The 20708-nt window shown below is 43.6% G+C and overlaps 2 protein-coding genes across 10 annotated transcripts in view; one reads left to right on the top strand and one right to left on the bottom strand.

The window, feature by feature from the left end:
- bmal1a (basic helix-loop-helix ARNT like 1a) overlaps positions 1 to 12584 on the top strand; it is an 87956-nt gene extending 75372 nt beyond the window's left edge. For all 5 annotated transcript variants that reach the window (XM_087996399.1, XM_087996400.1, XM_087996397.1 and 2 more), the window contains 5 exons: positions 2477 to 2565; positions 3579 to 3687; positions 6729 to 6822; positions 8017 to 8119; positions 11791 to 12584. In XM_087996399.1, the coding sequence (XP_087852525.1) occupies positions 2477 to 2565; positions 3579 to 3687; positions 6729 to 6822; positions 8017 to 8119; positions 11791 to 11948 (553 nt within the window). In that variant the 3' untranslated portion in view covers positions 11949 to 12584. The remainder of the gene's footprint in view (positions 1 to 2476; positions 2566 to 3578; positions 3688 to 6728; positions 6823 to 8016; positions 8120 to 11790) is intronic.
- A 1923-nt stretch (positions 12585 to 14507) lies between these two features.
- The window catches only part of LOC122557720 (BTB/POZ domain-containing protein 10), a 92201-nt gene continuing 86000 nt past the window's right edge, over positions 14508 to 20708 (bottom strand). For all 5 annotated transcript variants that reach the window (XM_087996401.1, XM_087996403.1, XM_087996402.1 and 2 more), the window contains 2 exons: positions 17263 to 17373; positions 14508 to 15461 (listed from right to left, as the gene is read on the bottom strand). In XM_087996401.1, coding sequence (XP_087852527.1) covers positions 15151 to 15461; positions 17263 to 17373 — 422 coding nt within the window. In that variant the 3' untranslated portion in view covers positions 14508 to 15150. The remainder of the gene's footprint in view (positions 15462 to 17262; positions 17374 to 20708) is intronic.

Raw genomic sequence — 20708 nt, 5'->3', positions numbered from 1 at the left:
GAGAGAGCACGCAAGAGAGCGAGCGAGAAAGAGAGCACACGCGAGAGAGAGAGAGAAAGAGAGCGCGTGCGCAAGAGGAAGAGAGCGCGAGCGAGAGAGAGCGTGCGCGAGAGAGATAGAGACCGCGCGCAAGAAAGAGAGTGCAAGATAGAGCGCGCACGCTCGCGCGCTCTCGCTCTCTCTCTTGTGCACGTGCTCTCGCTCTCTCGCTGGCGCGCTCTCGCTCTCTCGCTGGCGCGCTCTCGCTCTCTCTCTCGCTGGCGCGCTCTCGCTCTCTCTCTCGCGCGTGCTCTCGCTCTCTCTCTCTCGCGCGTGCTCTCGCTCTCTCTCTCTCGCGCGTGCTCTCGCTCTCTCTCTCTCGCGCGTGCTCTCGCTCTCTCTCTCGCGCGTGCTCTCGCTCTCTCTCTCTCTCTCTCGCGCGTGCTCTCGCTCTCTCTCTCTCGCGCGTGCTCTCGCTCTCTCTCGCGCGCGTGCTCTTGCTCTCTCTCGCGCGCGTGCTCTCGCTCTCTCTCTCGCGCGCGTGCTCTCGCTCTCTCTCTCGCGCGCGTGCTCTCGCTCTCTCTCTCGCGCGCGTGCTCTCGCTCTCTCTCTCGCGCGCGTGCTCTCGCTCTCTCTCTCTCGCGCGCGTGCTCTCGCTCTCTCTCGTGCGCGTGCTCTCGCTCTCTCTCTCGCGCGCGTGCTCTCGCTCTCTCTCTCTCGCGCGTGCTCTCGCTCTCTCTCTCGCGCGCGTGCTCTCGCGCTCTCTCTCTCGCGCGCGTGCTCTCGCTCTCTCTCGCGCGCGTGCTCTCGCTCTCTCTCTCGCGCGCGTGCTCTCGCTCTCTCTCGCGCGCGTGCTCTCGCTCTCTCTCTCGCGCGCGTGCTCTCGCTCTCTCTCGCGCGCGTGCTCTCGCTCTCTCTCGCGCGCGTGCTCTCGCTCTCTCTGGCGCGCGTGCTCTCGCTCTCTCTCGCGCGCGTGCTCTCGCTCTCTCTCGCGCGCGTGCTCTCGCGCTCTCGCTCTCTCTCGCGCGCGTGCTCTCGCGCTCTCGCTCTCTCTCGCGCGCGTGCTCTCGCTCTCTCTCGCGCGCGTGCTCTCGCTCTCTCTCGCGCGCGTGCTCTCGCTGTCTCTCGCGCGCGTGCTCTCGCTCTCTCTCGCGCGCGTGCTCTCGCTCTCTCTCGCGCGCGTGCTCTCGCTCTCTCTCTCTCGCGCGCATGCTCTCGCTCTCTCTCTCGCGCGCGCGCGTGCTCTCGCTCTGTCTCTCTCGCGCGCGCGTGCTCTCGCTCTCTCTCTCGCGCGCGCTCTCTTACTCTCTCTCTCGTGCTCTCAGTCTCTCTCTCTCATGCTCTCGCGCTCGCTCGCGCGTGCTCACACTCGTGATCTCTCTCTCTCGCGCGCGCGCGCTCTCTCTCTCAATCTCTCTCTCTCCTTCTCTAAGAAACTCCTCAACAACGTACCTCTCTGACCAGACATTGTGTCTGCTGCCCTAGTAACTGCTTACATGTCAGATTTCCTCTGATGATGCTCCCTTGGGATTGATTGCAGCATTAACCGCGCTAGATAAATCTGTTATTGTGAGATATAACCAGGAGCTGTTATGTGCAAATGATAGGGTCCATCCTGCTGAACGACACAAGAATGTGCTCCAGAGCTGGAGTGTTTTACGGTACAGGAACAGGCCAGTTACTCTCTCCTGCCTGTGAAGAGTTTTTAGTCCCACATTTCCCACTGTCCTCTTCCTCAAGCTCCTGTCCAGATCCCCTTTTAAAATTGTTTATGGATCCAGCTTTCACCACCTTTTTCAGGTAGTCTTCCAGATCCTGACTATTCTTTGCAGAGGGAGGGGTGAATAATTCTCCTCATCACCCTCAAACAGAGGGTGCACCAGTTTCCTCCCACAATCCAAAGATGTGCAGGTTGGGTGAATTGGCTAGGCTAAATTTCCCATAGTGTTCAGGAATGTGTAGGTTAAGTGCATTAATCAGGAATAAATGTAGAGTAATGGGTTTGGGTGCGATAATATTCAGAGGGTCAGTGTGGTCTTGTTGAGCCGAAGGGCCTATTTCCACACTGTCGAATTTTTTTTATCTATGATCTCCCACTGGATCTTAACTCTACATTAACTCATGGTTTTAATTCTATTTCCTCTGGTCACTGACCCATTCACCAGAAGAATTGTACTTTTCATTCTCTATATCAAAACTTTATTAGGTTGCTACGTGCTTTCCAACCAGACTGAAGTCCCCGATATCTGATGAGCTTCGTCCGTACCCTTCCTGAGGAAGGATAAGCCCAAAACTGCCTATGAGTCTCTAGCTGAGACTTAACCATGGCATTATAAAGTATCGGCATGATTATTCTGTGGTTGTATTTGATGTAAACCGGTGTAGCAAATACACTCATTTAAACACCTTACGAGGTTGCCTTGCCACCTCTCAATGTTGCCACATTTACTGTCATCTCACTGAAGCTGCTAACTATTGGTTGCCTTTATCATTTCAGTGCCAGCTCTCTGGATAGAGGGGATGGAGCTACTCTGCCTCTCTCTGGTTCTCCTCCGAACATGGACAGCGTGTTACAGACTGGAGAAGGTATGCGGCAGGTTTTAATTTTTTTTTAAATCATAAACGTGTGGATCTTTGCTTTTCTTAGAGAGGGATTTGCAGCTGTCTCCTGTTCTCCCACAGATGTCGCCTCACCATCTAAGGTAGTCCAGCTGATTTTGGAAACATGAGGAGGCCGTTTAGTCAGTGAGATTGGTTGCGTGTCAGTCGCAATATAATCTGCCTTTGGCTCATATCCCTCAATACCCTTTGGGTAACGAGCAGTCTATTTGTCTCCAGGTTAAAGTTAGCTGTCGACCTACCATTCAAATGGAAGGTTCTAGAGCTGAAATGTTCATTGTTCCTCTCTCACCACACACCTGAATGTTGTCCAGCATTTTCTTTTATCGGGTTATCAAACCCACCGTCACCAGTGAGACGATGACAAAAAGGAAGGGTAGGATAAGAGGGAGAAGCAAAATCAAAATGGAATTGGAGGAGAGTTTGTCCAGCATTTTCTGTTATTATTTTAGATTTCCAACATCTGCAGTATTTTGCTTTTTACTTATCCTTGACTTTTAGCCGGACTGCTTTAATCAGCAAGGTGAGAGTGAGGACTGCAGATGCTGGAGATTAGAGTTGAGAGTGTGGAAAAGCGCAGCAGGTCAGGCAGCATCTGAGGAGCAGGAGAATCGACATTTCGGGCAAAAACCCTTCATCAGGAATGAGTGTTAATCAGCAGTTGTATGTGAAAGCCTCTTTTGGGGCTTCTTTACCTCATCAGGTTTCTAATGGGGCGAAAACGTATGATAGGGAGAGTGGGGCATGGCAGATGACTCATCTCTGTCCCTGGTTCTTGTACGATAACCCAGCCATCTTTGGAGTCTACGTAGTGAATCTTCACTGCGCTGCCTGCCATGAAAGTATATGAATCCTTGCATATAGAGGCCAGAACGATCATTAATACAGTGGGTCTCACAAGTACTAGTCTGGTAACATAATCATTCTGCTACTGTACCTCATACACTTCTAAGCTCTTGTCCTTCTCTCTCACTGTCTAGCCAGTTCAAAGCGTGCACTCACCACTGTCCCTGGAATTCCTGGGGGCACCCGTGCAGGAGCTGGGAAAATCGGTCGCATGATTGCTGAGGAAGTGATGGAGCTACAAAGGTGATTTGTTTGTCATTGACGTATCTGTGGGGATTAAATGACTTTAGGCAATGAGGATAGAGTGGCATTATACAGTGCTCTGCGCCTTGTTCAAGCATTTAGCCTTTTACGTTCTCTTATTAGAAAACTGAGCTATCGTAGATTGAGCATCCCCATGTTGGTCCATAGTTTGACACAGTAACATGTAGCCATGGCTCAGTGGGTAAGGCAGTTCAGCAACCCCCCGCATCAATGTTGTGGGTTCAAATCCCTGTGTGAACACGTGAGCGCAAAAACCAAATTGCCATCCTCAGTGCATCACTGCGGGTGTGCTGCACTGTCTGAGATCTGGAGTCCTGGCTTTGAAAAGTTAAGCAAGCCCCTGTTACCCACCATGAGAAAAGATGGGTAGTTCTGCCATTCGTTGGGATCAATATTGCACTACCATGAACAACACTTAAAAACAGAAAACCTGGTTATTGTTACATTCCTGTTTTGGGAACTCGCTGTGAGCGTTTTCGCTCCCGTGTTTCTTCGGTTACAACAGTTACTGTATGACCAAAAAGACTATTTCTATTGCTTCAAAGTATTTTGGGATATTGTGAAGTTCTGGAATGTGCATCCGTTGTTTCTGTGTGTGCTGAATGGCTACGGGAACATTGAATAGAGGTATTTAATATTTTAAATTTTTTTATTGATAGAGTAAGGGAGGAGAAACTCTTTCCGCAGGCAGGAGGATTGATCACCAGAGGGCACACATTTAACATACACAGGAACCTCGATTATTCGAAGGACACGGATGGGGAGTATTTCGTTTGGTTCATCAAATGCCGGATAACTTAGTTCACCCAAGCAATCTTTCCGGATAATCCGATATTCAGATAATTGAGGTTCCTCTGTAATTGGCAAAAGGGCTGAGGGGATGAGATTATTTATGCAGCAAGTGGAATACCCCACCTGAGTGGGGATGGGAAGCAGATTCAACAGCAACTTTCAATAAGGAGTAGGTGAAATATTTGAAAATTTTGCAGGTCTATGGGTTTAGTATAAGGGAGTGGGCTGAATTGGATAACTAATTTCAGTGAGCTGACCACCATGATGGGCCAACTGATTTCATGCTTGTCGTATGGTTCTAAAAGACAAAGTTGCCATAATATTACAGGACCATAGGGCTGCTGTTTTGTAAAAGAAAGATAACTGGTGGTAGTTTAACATGCCTCAGGTGAGGGGAGAAGTTGAGAAGAAGGCTCCTTCATGGAGTCCTGGACAGTGCGGCAGTTGAACCAACTCTTCGTTACAAGCTTGCTGCCCAGCCGACTGAGCCTTGCTTCTGTGACTTCATTCTAAGATTATTCTATCGTTTTGGCATATTCCTAATGTTTCCGATAATAATCCGCTAGCAGCCCGGCTGTTACATTCAACCCAAGAGAAGCTTCTGGCTCATTTGTGCCACTACCAAGGTCACTGATTTGAATTTCCCCTCACCTTGCCTGATGTTGCTTCTGTGTTAGCATGTCTGCTGCCGAAACCTTCCTTGTGCCTTTGCTACCTCTAGACTTGACTAATACAATCCTGGGGGTTTCCCATATTCTATGAGAGACCTACAGCATGGAAATAGACCCTTTGACCCATCACTTTCACCCGGACCAAAAGCAACTACCAAACTATTCTAATCCCACTTTCCATCACTTGGCTCATAGCCTTGTATGCCTTGACATTGCAGCTGGATTTTTAAATATTTAGGAGAGAGTTTCAGCTTCTGCCACTCTTACTAAGTTCCAGATTCCCACGAGCCTCTGGGTGAAAGGTTCTAAATCTTCTGGTCCTTGTCTAAATCTATGCCCCTTGGTCATTGATCCCTTTATCAAGAAAAAAAAATTCTGTCTTCCCTATCCATGCCTCTCATAATTTTATCTCAATTATAGCCCTCTGCTATCAATTTCCAATCTATCCAATCTCTCCTCTTAACTGAAACTGAAATAGCCCAGACAACATCCTGGTAAATCCCCTCTGTCCCCTCTCCAGTGCAGTCTCATCCCTTCTGTAAATGTGGATTCCACATGTGGAACTGCGTACAGTACTCTAACTATGGTCTCACCAATGTCTTATACAGTTCAAGCATAACCTCCCTCATCTTAATTTCTTTGCCTCAGCTAATAAAGGGAAGTATACCATAGGCTGCCTTAACCACTTCATTATCTGCCCTGGTGGGGCATACACACCAACGTCCTTCTGATAGTCTGGGCTACCTAGGTCCTATCGTTCTTCATGTTTATCCTGCCCAAATGCATTATCGAACACACTCGGTAGATTTAAGGTAATCTAAAACTCTGCTGCTCACTTTTAATTCGCCCCATTCTTCTGCCACCCTTGCGCCCACTGACCTCCATTTGTCTCCATTAGTTCAGACTTTAAACTTTCCTCCTTGTTTTCCAATCCCCCCCACCCATCATGGTCTCCCTCCTCCCTATGTCTGTAATCTCCTCCAGCCCCACAATCCGCAAAGGTATTTGTGCTTCTCTAATTCAGGTCTGTTTTGCATCTCTGAGTTTTATTGCTGTGGGTTCTCTGGGCCAACATGGCACCTATTGTTAAAGTTCGTTTGAGAATGTAACTTTAAGAAAGTTCTGGACTTTTCATATGAAAGAACTGAAATTATTCTAAAAGTGAGAGATTTAACAAACAATCCAGGTCTTTTTCAAAATATAATTTCAGTTACATCGCACTATAAACTTTTGCTATAATTTCTGTGTCCAACAATCTTGTACGCCACAACCACTTGATGAAGGAGCAGCGCTCTGAAAGCTAGTGCTTCCAAATATACCTGTTGGACTATAACCTGGTGTGATTATTAACTTTCTCCTAACCCTCCACTATACTATCTCACTGTCCTGATTTAAGACATCCTCAAAACTTATCTCCTTGACCAGGCTTTTCATCACCTGATATATTATCCCCTTGTTTGTCCTGGTGTCGATTTTGCTTTATAATGTTCCTGTGAAGTGCTGAACATTAAAGCCGCTATATAAGTTGTTATTGAGATGTGACTTTGTATTTGACAGGATTAGAGGATCCTCCCCTTCAAGCTGCAGTTCCAGTCCGCTTAACATCACCAGTACCCCACCACCTGACACATCATCTCCTGGCGGAAAGAAGGTAGGAAATATCTCTGGGTTTGTACCATCTTTGGTTCAGGGTCAAAGAAGTGAAGGTAGCCAATGCTGTTCTTATTGTCTCCACTTGATGGCAATATTACCCCAAAAAGACAATGGCAAGAATTGCAAGTTGCTGGAGAGGTCAGGCTGTTAAACTACATTCAATTAAAAATCACACAACACCAAGTTATAGTCCAACAGATTTAACTGGAAGCACACTAGCTTTCAGAGCGATGCTCCTTCATCAGGTGAACCTGTTGGATTATAACCTGGTGTTGTGTGATTTTTAACTTTGTACACCCCAGTCCAACACCAGCATCTCCAAGTTATGACTACATTCAGAGTTGAGTGTGTGGTACTGGAAAAGCACAGCAGGCCAGGGAGCATCCGAGGAGCAGGAGAATCCACGTTTCGGTCAAGAGCCCTTCATCAGGAATGAAACTTGTGAGCTGAGGGGGTGGAGAGATAAACAGGAGGGTGGTGGGGATGGGGAATGGTAGCTAAGAGTGCGACAGGTAGATGGAGGTGGGGCTCTTGCCCGAAAATGTTGATCCACCTGCTCCTCAGATGTTGCCTGGTCTGCTGTGCTTTTCCAGCACCACCATACTCTTGCATCTGATCTCCAGCATCTGCAATCCTCACTTTCTCCTGTAACTACATTCAGCCCTGTACTATGTGCAATTAAAAGACCTCCCATAACCTCTAGCTACCAGTGAAAAATTAATTCTATGGGAGAATCAACATTAACAAATCAAAACTCCCTTAGAGTATCTTTAGTTTGTCTAAGTTAAGCAGTTATTGAGACAGTCATCTTTCAGATGAAATGTTGAACAGAGTCCCGTCTGCTTCATCAAATCGATGTAAAAGATCCCACAGCATTTTGAAGAAAAGCTTTAGTTGTTTTGTCTCTGAACTCCGGAATTCCCCCCTCTACCTCGCCTTCTCCTTGAACACTACTTTAAAACCTACCACTTTGACCAAGATTTTGGTCATCTGACTTAGTGTGACTCTGAGATGCATCAGAAGACATTTTGTTTTGTACTGCATCTGCGAAGTGTCATGGGATATTTTGTTGTGTAAATATAAAGCTGTTGTTGTACGGCTAAACTGAGACATTGCCAGTGGATTGGTTGTTTAGTTGAATCCGATTTATTCTGTGACAATCTGATGTTGATGATGCTGTGTCTCTCTGTAGATTCTGAATGGTGGTTCTACAGATGTGACGAATGCAGGAGCATTGGCCACGCATGTAACAGACAGCACGGGCTATCCATACTTGGACAACACCTCTCTACTTAGTAAGTTTTGCACTCTTTGGTATTGCTTGGAAATCATGTCAGTTTTACCCAGTTCAAAAACTGTAAATTGCATTGGACACTTGTTGAGTAGCAGCATAAAATAAGGTTGAATTATGGAAATGACAGCACAGGAGGAGACCCACTCAGCTTTTGCTGGTGCTGGCAGTCTGTTATAACATTTTGGCTAATATGCCCTATTCAGGTCGTCATCACTTACCAGGAAGGATATGAGGGGTTTTGAGACCATGCAGATCTGATTTATCAAACTGTCTCCTTGAGTAATCGATCTTCACTGCAAGGTTAGGTTGGAGAAGTTGGGGATGTTCTTGGGAGCAAAGGATATTGAGTGGAGAATCTAATAGAGGATCACGAGATTAGGTTTCGATTAGGTAGACAAAGAAAAGCTGTTCCAATTTACCTGATGATACGAGGTCACAGATTTTAAGGTTTTGGTGGGAGATGCAGAGGGTTTGTGAGGAAGACCCTAGTAGAAGCAGAGACAATACATAATTTCAGAAGAAAATTGGATGTGCACCCTGCAATTTTGTTTCCAGGCCTAATCTGAAGGAATAGGCAGAAAATGCCTGTCTCACTCTATGGAGAGCAAGGGGCATGGACTCAAATAGGCCCAGTGGCCTCCTGTGACATAGTATTTCCGTCATTCAGCCATTTCCTATTTCCTATCCCTTTTTTAAATTCTTCCTTCTGCGACATCATTGAAACATAACAGAAATACAATAAAGAGAAAACTGGATAAACACAAGGGAAAAAGGATAAAATGGGCTAGGCCAGTACGGTATGATGAAGGGAGCCCAATAATCTTGTTTCTCTGATGTTGGAAGTGTAGCACTAAGAGAATGCTACACTGTCTGATATGTTAACTTTCAGATGAAACATTGAACTGTAGTTTTTTTTTGCTGTATGTAAAAGCTCCCAATGCATTAATTTGAAGAGTAGTGATGTTATGTTTGTCGTTGTTGGTCAGTACTTATCCATTAGTCGATATCTATAAAACAAATGATCTGGTTACTTGGTTGTTGTGGGAGTTATGTGTGGAAATTGCCTGCCATGTTTCCTACATTCCTACAACAGTGACTCCCCTTCAAAAGTACTTAATTGGCTGGAAAGCACTTTGGAATGTCCCAAGATGATGGAACGCTCCATTTAAATGCAAGTCTTTTTTTCTTTACAACCTTCAATGCCCCACCCCACAATATTCACCAACAACCCTGTCCATCCTTGCAAAACCAGGCAATCAAAGTCATCGTTAGCCAGTTGGACAATTGTCAATTGTATGTCAAATAGATTTCGTTTTCCCAACCCAAACTGCAATTTTTTAAGAGACGAGAATGTTGAAAATATGAGAAATAATATCCGCCAATTTTTTAGTGGCTCCAAGGTTTTTAGCTTCTAGGTTGTTAGGGCCTCTTGTTCAGAAATAAGCATTTTATTCACAGAGTCTTCCAAATATCCCTGAAAGATTCTGAACTCTAGACTAGAGGCTCTCGATGACATGGCTAATCAAAATGTGCAGAAATATGAGAAGGAACAAGTTTAAAAAAAGCAAGTCCATGTCCTTTGGCTCATTGTAGGCTCTAGCTGAATGGACTCCTATTCTCATTGTAGAACAGCATCAAGGGGAGAAATAGTCTATACCTGCATTCTGTAAACAACACTGACTTTCTGTCTTCAAATTCTGGTGATAGGTCAGCACATTAATCTATCTTTTCAAGTCTGAGGTCCGATATATTGTATATTTCCTACATTTTACTTTTTATTAAATATAGATTTACCTACAAGTCAGATAACATCATGAGCAAAATATTTATTTTAACTTTGGGAACTTTAATGGGTTGATTTAATAATGGTGCAGGAGTTCGCAGTTATACGGGATGATTTATGGGTTGTGGAAGTAGTTACATGTTCAACTAAGCCCTGTGATTAAAGTGCTTGATGTAGTTAATAGTGAATGGGCCATTTAATTTGAGATACTCAACACTGATCTAGCTGACTGCCTGTAATAAAAGCTGTGTAGAATTTCAGTATCCAGCTAACAGGAGCTATGTGATAGATTCTTGTCAAGGGATACTCACTTCTCAATCTTTTTACATTTTATTAATCTACAGTTATTGTATCTTGATTTTGTGGTGGGAACAGTGAAATTGTTAGCACCGGCTGCCATTATTGCACTGAAACTGACAATTTTTGGAGTGTGCACATGGATAGAATAAAGTGGACACTAAGATATTCTGAGCAGTCATTCTGCTGCTCTACAAGGTACACTGTTGAGCTTCCCCCAGCAATCAGTAGGGAATCTTCAGAATTAGCAAAATGTTTCACTGTTCTGCTATTAGTCTCACTAAAAGGTTACACCTCTTTGGAGCTCAGTTGGTTTTTAAGAGCATTGTAGTGTTTGGACATATGATTTCAGCAGGAGTAAAAATAACAAATAACTCCTTATATTTGTCTTTAAATGGTCATCACTTTATTTTGAAACAGTAACCCATGGATCTCGATTCTCCTACAAGAAGATACACCTGCATGTTTTCAAAACCCTTCAGGATTTTTTATGTCTTAATCAAGTCACCACATGTACTTAAGAACTAAAAGCAGATAAAAACTTATTCTTTCCTCATAAAACAACCTGCCCAAACCAGGTATCAGTTGAGTAAATGTTCTGTGAACGGATTCCAATGCATTTATATGCTTTCTTAAATAAGGTCAGTATTGTACATAATTTTTCAGATGTGGCCTCTTGAAAGTCCTGTATAACTGAAGTAAAATCTCTCTTTTTGCATTCAATTCCCCTTTCAATTCACAATAACATTCAATTAGTTTTCCTGTTATTTGTTGTACCAGCACACTAAGCTTTTGTGATTCATGTGTGAGGACGCCAGAATCCTCGTTATTTAAATATTATGTTTTTTTATTCTTCCTATCAAAACAAACAATTTCACATTTACCCACATCTGTCAGATTTTGACCTCACTATGTCCTTTTTGTTACCTTCGAATATTCTTTTCATAACTGAAGTTCTTGCATGTCTTTGTGTCAACAAACTTAGCAACCTTCAATTCAGTCCCTTCATCCAAGTCACTTACTCAAACAGTAAAAATTTGTGGCAACAGCACCAATCCCTTTGGCACAGAACTTATGTCATTTTGCCAACCAGGAAAAGACCCTTTGTCTTGTTACCTCTGGACTTGTTTATTCACTTGTGATCTCAGCTGGTCTCTCGGAATTTCCTTCCTGCACATCTCTGTATCCTGACTTTGTTTTTGTCCTTTAAGACCTCCGTAAACTACCTCTTTAGCCAAGTTTTTGGTTACCTGACCAATAGTACCTTACATGACTTTGTGTCACCTTTATGTTCCTATGAAGTGCCTTTTGGAATTTTAAATAACTTATTGCATGTTTAATATAGTAAAATTCTATATTCAGATTTACAATTTGTGAAGATTCAAATGATCTAGTTCTCTGCAGAGTGCAAGTTCCACTCAATGTATTTCATAAATTCTTCAGCACCACTAACATTTGCACCCTATTTGGAATTCCCCATCATGTACCCCTTTGCTTTTGTAACATCTTTATCCAGCCCTAGTTGTTTTGTGGTTGCTATATTGCGCAAAGTTTGTCTTTATCCAATTTCACCTTCACTTCCCCTTTTTCAGGTGGCAACTCTCACCTAGGTATTGATATGATTGAGGATCGTTCATCCAGTAGTCCCAGCAATGACGAAGCAGCCATGGCTGTGATCATGAGCCTTCTGGAGGCAGACGCAGGGCTTGGAGGTCCAGTCGATTTTAGTGACTTGCCATGGCCCCTTTGAACAAGTGGTTTATACAAAGAGGAGTGTGTTAAGTTGAACACTGATGAAACTTCTCATCAGAACTTTTGCCAATGTGTGTGTGTTGCTTATTGACTTGCACGTAGCTGAAACACTCGTGTGGATCCTGCAAAGATGCTTCAATTCCATCCCAACCCATTGCATTTGTGGAGCAAGTTGCTACATTAATCTTGGTGAGTTTCCATTGGGGATGTTTTAAGCCTGTTTAAAATTTTCTTGCACTTTCTGGAGCCTAACTTTGGAAAACACCAAGATCCCCATGTGTGCAATCCTTTCTGCAAAGCTAATTGTGTCAAAGTTTGTTTTTCTTGCATTGTTCTGTCCCATATTATATATATATATATATATATACAAATATTTATTGTATTAGCCATGAAATGCTGCTGTTTTAAAATTGTAGAGTTGATCTGGTTTGCCATTTGTACAGTTTATTTTTACACAAATCACTTTGTACAGAGAGAATTTGCTGTTTTAAAACCTTGATCTTAGTTAATATATTTGTATATAAGTGTGTAAACTGGATTTGTACTGATGCTGTCCTTTTATCCCATAACATGGAGATAAAAGACCCTGATGTTTTAGTTATATACATTAAATTCATTTTAATTTATTCCTCTACCCAAATTACTGCCATGTAGAATATTTGCCATTATATGACTATACCATGCCAACAGTATCCCACAAAAACAATACATAATAATGTGAAGAGGCCCTGCTTGGAGATGATAAATAAAAGTTTTCTGCAGAGCCTTGAGCCACCAAATAAGATTCCAGGAGCATGAGCCATATGTAAACTGAATGCAGATGAGCAAAGGAACTGCTGTCCAGATAAAAAGGTGACTAGCTTGCTGTATGTTAATGATGGGAATTTCAAAGCCCTCTCATTATCTATCTTGTTCCTTCCTTTCTCCAACTTTCATATAACCTTGCAGTCTCTGCATGCCTGATTTTTATTGGTCACTGTCTTCAGCTATGGAGCTGGGCCCAAAGTTCTGAAATTCTTTCCCTAAAGCTGTCTGAAGATTTCTCCTTGGCCAAGTTTTTAGTCACCATTTCCTTCTGGGAATAGTTGTCAAATTTTATTTGACAGTGCTATTGCCGAAGCACCTTAGGATATTTGTTTGTTAAAGGGCCTTTGACTAGTTGTAGAAATCAATTAATGAACCTACAACAGACCCAGACAAGGTTAAAGAAAACTGCCAGTGATAGAGATCTTTGAGAATTAAAGGCTCAAACTGAGTTGTTGCTCCCGAGCAGACAACACTTGGATGGTGTTATAACTAACTATACTCACGTTACCTCATTAGGACATCTCAAAGTGCTTTATAACTAAAGTTGCAGAAGGTGGTCTATAAATGCACCTCCCTGTACAGTAAGTGGAAAGTGTCTTAAGTTGATGGATAAACTCCAAAGTTGCATCCTTGAATCCACAAGTGCTTTTTTTAAAAAAATGTTTACGCACTTATTCTATAAAGTGAGAAATATTTACTCTCAACTTGCTAAGTTCGTTGTCATTGCTCTTACTTTCATAGAACTACATTCTTCCAGTGATATTCAGACTGAGGATTAAGGGATTTTCAGTTAGTCAATTGGATTAACAGATTAATGTAAATGATTACTTGGATTTTGAAATTATAACCTTGACTACGTTTCAGCACCTTTAACCACCTCGTTTTATAAAACAAAATGTAGGACTTTAAAGTACACCTTGGGTCAGAAGGAGGTTCAGATTCTTCCCTGACACATACAAGAAAAGTCCTTTTTGAAGACATGCTAGTAATAAGAGTATGGAACTGATTGTGAACTGTGAATGATTTCTCAATCTTGTTTAATTTATAGCCAACCGTCTCTCTGTATTATCAGATTCAGTATTAACATGACATCTAATGCTGCAGGTTCCTGGTCAGTGTTTTCTGCAGGCTAGTAGATACCCTATTCGATCTGGATAGGGCTTTTATAAAACACCCATTTCTGAGATGCATTCTATGGGGGCCATTCAGCACACTGAAATCTGACCCTGATGCTCAGAACATCCTACCCTATCCCTATAACCCTGCACATCTTTGGACTGTCCAAAAAAAACTTAGAGCTCAAGAAGAATCCACACAACTAGGGTAGAATTGAACCTGCGTCCCTGTGAGGCAGCACTGCTAACTACTCAACCACTTGAATTCTGTTACGAGAGAAATATTTATTCTCATCAGTAATTTGTGCTGTATGAAATTAAAAATTTTTATTCATGCACCATGAACTGTGGCTCAGAAGGTTGTGGATTCAGCTTCCACACCCAAGATATAAGCCACTAATCCAGACTAAAACTGTACGACTGAGCAAGAACCTATTGCCTTAATGGACTCAGGGCCCACTTGTCCTTTCGGATTGACAAAAGCTGGTTTATGTTGTGGAAGAACAGGGAATTTCAACATTTAAAATCAGAAGATCTGGGGATTCTTGGCACATGCTCAAAAATAAATTGAAGAGGTGGAATTGCTGCAAGATCTTGTGAAAAGTAACCTGTTTGAGAAAATTTCACACAAAAGAAATGCTTGTGATGTTTATTTATATAATCATTCATTAGCTGTTAGAAATACAAGAAACACTCCTGCAACATGTACACAGACTTGAGAAAATTAAGAGACTTCAAATGGCTTCACAGGACAGCAATAATCTCTGGCATACAGCAATACCTAGAGTATAGACATTTATCCCACACCAAAAAATACCTGTACCTGAAGAGTGTTTATTGAACCACCAGGGCTAATTTGGTATGCAAGATGTGAATATTCCCTTCACTAAAGTGTCATCACACATCATGTTGAATGTGCTGTGCCAGCAGAAGTTTAATTGCATTTCACAGAACACTTGGCTAAAAGACAAGTACAGACCAAAGCCATTCCCCAATATGTAGCACCTAGACTGCAACAGTGTGCATTTAAAAATAATGTAGAGGAAGAAACAACAGCTTTCCCTTCTGACAGCAAAAGCAGGTTGCTTTTGACCAGATAGATGATAAATGTTGGAACTTAAGACGTGTAGCAGGTCACTTGGTTACGATCACACTTTGTTCTTATTGGTGTACGATACTGACACACTGTTTTGCACAGAAACGCATCAGGACGACATCAATCAGCAGCAGCATGCTTAACAGCCTCCTCCTCTTCCCCCAGCCCTGTCACATACATTGTCAGACAGCTGGGGGTTGGGGGTCCAGCTCCAGGTCATTGTTGCTGTTGGCAGGGTGATTGGGCAGAACATCCAGCTCATCCACCTGGGGTGTAGGGTGCATGACAACAAGCTGGTCCTGTGGGATGTCTGCTGCTGCTGCCGCCAGATTAGTGATGGACTTGCTCTTCACGCACTGGAAGTCAACGTGACGACTCTTACCCTCCTCCTTCTCCCAGGACATCCTGATGAATGGTCGCTGGACATAGTTGTAGATGACCTCAGGCCGGCCACCTGGCCTTTTCTTCACTTTCTCCTTGTACGTGGGGTAACCTGAAAACATAAGGTATCAGTGTTACTGGGATTGAGCACTTAGCAGAAGCTAACATTTCTGGATTGTGGGAAGGTGAGAGGAGGAACAAGAAGCAGAAGAGGAGGTGGGGTAAATGTCAAAGGGAAGGGAGATGAAACTTAATTAGCCAACACCTTTTACATTGAGTTGCTTTGTGGAATTGACAAAGAAACTATTCTGAGAGCAGCCACTGTTTATAGGGATGAACAGCTATTCCATATTAATGACGTTGCTTGCTGTCTTAGTATAACGGAGATCTACTAGATCTGTTCTGTCCACTAAGGAAAAAATTAATTAGTCAATTAATGACTCATCAGTAAAATGATGGAAGATTGGTCAATAGTGGCCAGTTCAGTTAAAATCCTTCAAACCCCCTGTCCTTGCAACACTTCAAAATGACAGTTCACTGGCAGCTTCCCAAGGGCAATAAAGGATCTACAATAAATGTAATGCTAATACCTCATGATTAAAAAGGAGAGGCAGAAAGTTCAACTGATAATACAAAACTGGTACAAAGACATCCCAAAGAGTTTGGTCATTTGTTCTCTGCTACTAGACACTACAGCCAATATACATGGCTTATCAGTAAAACTAAAGAACAGAAATAACACAAATTTATGCCAGCAGTTCCTCTTCAAAATGAAGATTGAGGGATAATCATAGCAGTGAACCAATGCAAAACTATGGAGGGGGATGCCTTAAAATTCAAGCAAGGCTGTTTAGAAATGGTGTCAAGAAGCAGTGTTTCATTAAAAGGATAATGGAACTCGAGAACTCTGCTCCATAAAGATCGTGTAAGCTGAGGTTATAAGTAAAATTTCAAAGGCAAGACTGACGAGATTTTTATTAGGTAATTGCTCACATGCACAGAACCACGTTGTGAAAATAAAGTTAAGGTACCATTCGGCCATCATTTTACAAACAGGCTGATGACTCATTCCTTTTGTTCCTACCCGAGGGTCCATTTTTAAAGATCTGTCACAAGACTGATGCACTGTGCAGAGGATTCCCTCGTTGCAGTTCAAGAGAGGGTTATAAGAATCGTGCCCATCCATCCCAGGATTGGCTTTGGATACACACATGCTTCTGAAAGCTAGCTTGAAATCAAGCTGAAACGGATGGAATGAAAACCTTTTCTGTATAAACTAAGTTTTAAATCACAGCCCCAGGTTATAGTCCAACAGGTTTATTTGGAAGCACTAGCTTTCGGAGCGACGCTCCTTCTCCATCAGTTAATTGTGGAGCAGTGCTTCCAAATAAACCTAATGGACTATAATTAGGTGTTGTGAACTGGAGCTGTTGTATTTCAGTTTCACCTGGATGAGGGAGTGTTATGTAGAACTGCTACAGATATGCAATCCGAGGTCACATCATAACTCGTGCAGGGAAAAGAACAAGGTGCCACACTGCCAACACTGAGCTGGAGCTACACTGCAATGCCCTTGGGTAACACTAGAGACTGATGGCATAAGAGAGCAGTGATCTGGAGTGAGCGTCTCTGAATATGATATGCAAGGCATCATTGTGGGTCACAATGGTGGAGCAGTTGGTTTTGTCCTGATGAATATTTTCTATCTTTAAGAAACCTGGGATGGAAATGCTGCTGGAGGGCAAGAATGTGGAGTGGGACAACTCTGCTCTCACCTAACAAATTGTTAACAATCCTTCAGTTGGATGATGCTAAGTTAAAATGTACTTGAGTTTACTGATCGCTTACCATTCTAAACACTTGCCATGATGTACAAAGTTAAACCAATGCTTTATTCAGGCGACAGAGCTTACCTTCAATACCCAATCTTATCTTCTTCAAACCTCGCTCTTTCAGAACAGTCTTGGCTACGTCTCTGTTCTCGATATATTTGAAGAATCGGTATAATTTTGTACTGTAAATAACTTGAGAAACAAGACTAACATTACCAGTTATACTTTGGTAAGGAAATATGAATTAATTTGTATATATTTTCTTTCAAGTACATTTAGCACAGGCTCCAAAGCATTGGCTCACTCTTATACCTTCCATATTTAGTTGAAGCGTGTTAGTTCTGATACCTGCTGTGTGGGATTTGACAAGGGTTATTCCAAGCAATGAAGCTTATGAAAAATGTGGGAAAGAGACAATGTTTCATGTTACCTATTTTATTAAATAATTACATAATTTAAAAAAAATTAAAACAAAATCTTTGACACACTCAAATTGGTTGGCAAGTGGAAAGAAGTTTAGGAAAATTAATCTTTGGCAAATAGTTTTTGCTCACTCTTTGTTGTCGTAAGCTCACCTGTTTAACTAGATGCCAAGGCAATGAAAGAATGGTTCCCGAGCTGGGTAAAAGTTTGGACAGTAAGATGCAAGCGAGCATGATAGTTATAGCACGTGGGTCCTCTATAAATAGTCTGGAAAAAGTGAGGAGTGCAGATGCTCGAAATCAGAGTCAAAGAGTGTGGTACTGGAAAAACACAGCTGGTCAGGCAGCATCTGAGCGGCAGGACAGCAAACGTTTCGAGCATAAGCTCTTCATCACGAATGATCTCTGAAACATTCCATAAATTGGCGTCCTGTCTCCCCAAGTAGAGGAGACTACATCGAGAGCAACAGACACAGTAGATGACTTGCATGGAAGTACAGCTAGATTTCTGTCAGATATCCTTTGGGGTCTCAGAGGGAGGTGAGGGAAGGCGGCATGGGTGCAGGCTTTGCACTTCTTGCAGTGGCAAGGAAAGGTGCCGGGAGGGGAAGGTGGGTTGGTGGGGGCATGGATCTAACAAGGGATGCCCTCCAATGAAACTCCTCCACTTCCCGCACCTCTGCCCTTGAACCCCACCCCTCCAACCACAAGGACAGAACTCGCCTTGCTCCTCACCTTGCACCCCACCAACCTCCAGATACAATGCATCATCCTCCGCCATTTCTGCCACTTACAGACAGATCCCACCACTAGGCATATATTTCTATCCCCACCCCTATCTGCGATCCGGACAGACCATTCCCTCCACGACTCGCTCATTAGGTCCATGGCCCACACCAACCCACCCTCCACTCCCAGCACCTTCCCCTGCTACCGCAAGAAGTGCAAAACCTGCACCCAACCTGTGTCCAAGGCCCCAAAGGATCCTTCCACATCAGTGATTTACCTGTATTTCCATACACAAGTCCATTCACCTGCTCCTCAGATGCTGCCTGACCTGCTCTGCTTTTCCAGCACCACACACTCGACTCTGATCTCCAGCATTTGCAGTCCTCACTTTCTCCACGTCATGTACTGTGTCCTTTGCTCTTAATGTGGTCTCCTCTACACTGGGGAGACAGGACGCCAACTTGCGGAACATTTCAGAGAACATCTCTATGACACACACTAGACAACCTCACTGCTCTGTGGGTGAACACTTCAACTCCCCCTCCCACTCTGCCAAGGACATGCAAGACCTTGGCCGCCTCCACCACCAAACCCTAACCACCTGATGCCTGTTGAAAGAACACCTCATCTTCCTCCTTAGGGCCCTCCAACCACACAGGATCAATGCTGATTTAATCCGTTTCCCCATTTCCCACCCCCCCCAAACTTATCCCACATCGAACCTAACAGTTTGGCACCGCCCTTTTCAACTGTCCCATCTGTCCATCTTCCTTCCCACCCGCCCACTCCACCCTCCTCTCCGACATATCACCTTCATTCCCACCATTTACCTATTGCATTTCCAGCCACCTCCACCGCCAACCCCCCCCCCCTTCACCCCCCCTCTTTCTCCCCCCCCCCCCCTCTATTTATCTCTCAGCTACCTTGGGCCACCCCCTCATTCCTGATGAAGAGCTTATGCTCAAAACGTGGAGTCTTCTGCTCCTCAGATGCTGCATGACCGGCTGTGCTTTGCCAGCACTACACTCTTCTACTATAAATACAATCTGCCTGGTTAAGTTTTAGAACTATAAAAAAACAGCAGGAAATTACTGTGCCTGTGCCCTCTTTGTTCAGAACTATTAATCCAAGTTATCTGCACTTTGCTCTGAGCCACTTTAATATTCTTTTCCTTCAAAGTATTCATCGAATTCTCTTTTGAAAGTTGTTACTGAATCTGCTTCCATCCTTTTCATTCCACATTACAACAGCCTGTGTATTTAAAAAATATTCCCTCTGCCAATGAACCTAACAAGTATCCTCTCGGACAGACCTTTCTCACAATGGGAACACTTATAGTATACTCATTAAAAAGCTGCAGGATGGGCTGATTTTTACACATTCAACCTTATATAACAGCAGTTCTGCCTCAGCTGTTTTATTTAATACGACCCTGAGCCTGAAGGGTCAGCTTGGATTTGTGACAAGACCTCTCCAGTTATTTCATGGAAATTTTATCAAATAAAGTTTGGCACTGAACCACAAGATGATACTAGGACAAGTGACCAAAAGCACTAAAGGCAAAGCTTTTAAAAAGTGTCTTAAAGAAAGGAGAACCATGAAGGTTTAGGGAGGCAATTCCAGCGCTTTGCACCCAGGTCACTGACAGCAAGAGAATCAGTGACCTGAAAAGTGAATAAAGGGAGTCAGGTTGGAAGCTAAAAGGCAGGGCAAGCAGAATAGTAATCTCAGGATTGCTCCCGGTGCCACATGCTAGTGAGGCTAGAAACAGAAAGCGAGTGCAAATGAACACGTGGCTGCAGAGCTGAGGAAGGAGAGGGGGCTTCAGAAATGTGGATTATTGCGGTACCTTCTGGGGAAGGTGGGACCTGTACAAGGAGGACAGGGTGCACCTGAACTGGAGTGGCACCAACATCTTGTTTGGTGGAGTTCTTTGGGAGGGTTTAGTGTGACGGGGGATGGGAACTGGAGCTATGGATCAGAGGTTGGGGTAGCTGGTGAACAGGCAGATACAGCAAGTCTGAGAGGAAGGACAGACAGTTGATAGGGCAAAGTTGCAGTCAGTGTGATAGGTTGAAGTGTATCTATTTTAATGCAAGTAGTGTCAGAAATAAGGGTGATGAACTTAGAACAAGGATCAGTACTTGGGGCTATGATGTTGTGGCCATTACAGAGACTTGGATATCACAGGGGCAGGAATAATTGTTGGATATTCCAGGTTTTAGATGTTTCAAAAGGAATAGGGAGGGAGGTAAAAGTAGTGGTGGTGGTGGGGTTTATGGGGAGTGACATTGCTATGCAGGGATAATATCACAGCTGCAGAAAGGGAGGTTGTCGAGGAGGGTTTGTCCACAAAGTCAGTATGGGTGAAAGTCC

The sequence above is a fragment of the Chiloscyllium plagiosum genome, unplaced genomic scaffold (genome assembly GCF_037043375.1).
Source record: "Chiloscyllium plagiosum isolate Xiang-an unplaced genomic scaffold, Cpla_swu_hap1 HiC_scaffold_18, whole genome shotgun sequence".
In the NCBI taxonomy this organism is placed as follows: Eukaryota; Metazoa; Chordata; class Chondrichthyes; order Orectolobiformes; family Hemiscylliidae; genus Chiloscyllium; species Chiloscyllium plagiosum.
The sequence above is the reverse complement of the archived record's forward strand: the minus strand, read 5'-3'. Positions and strand labels throughout refer to the sequence as shown.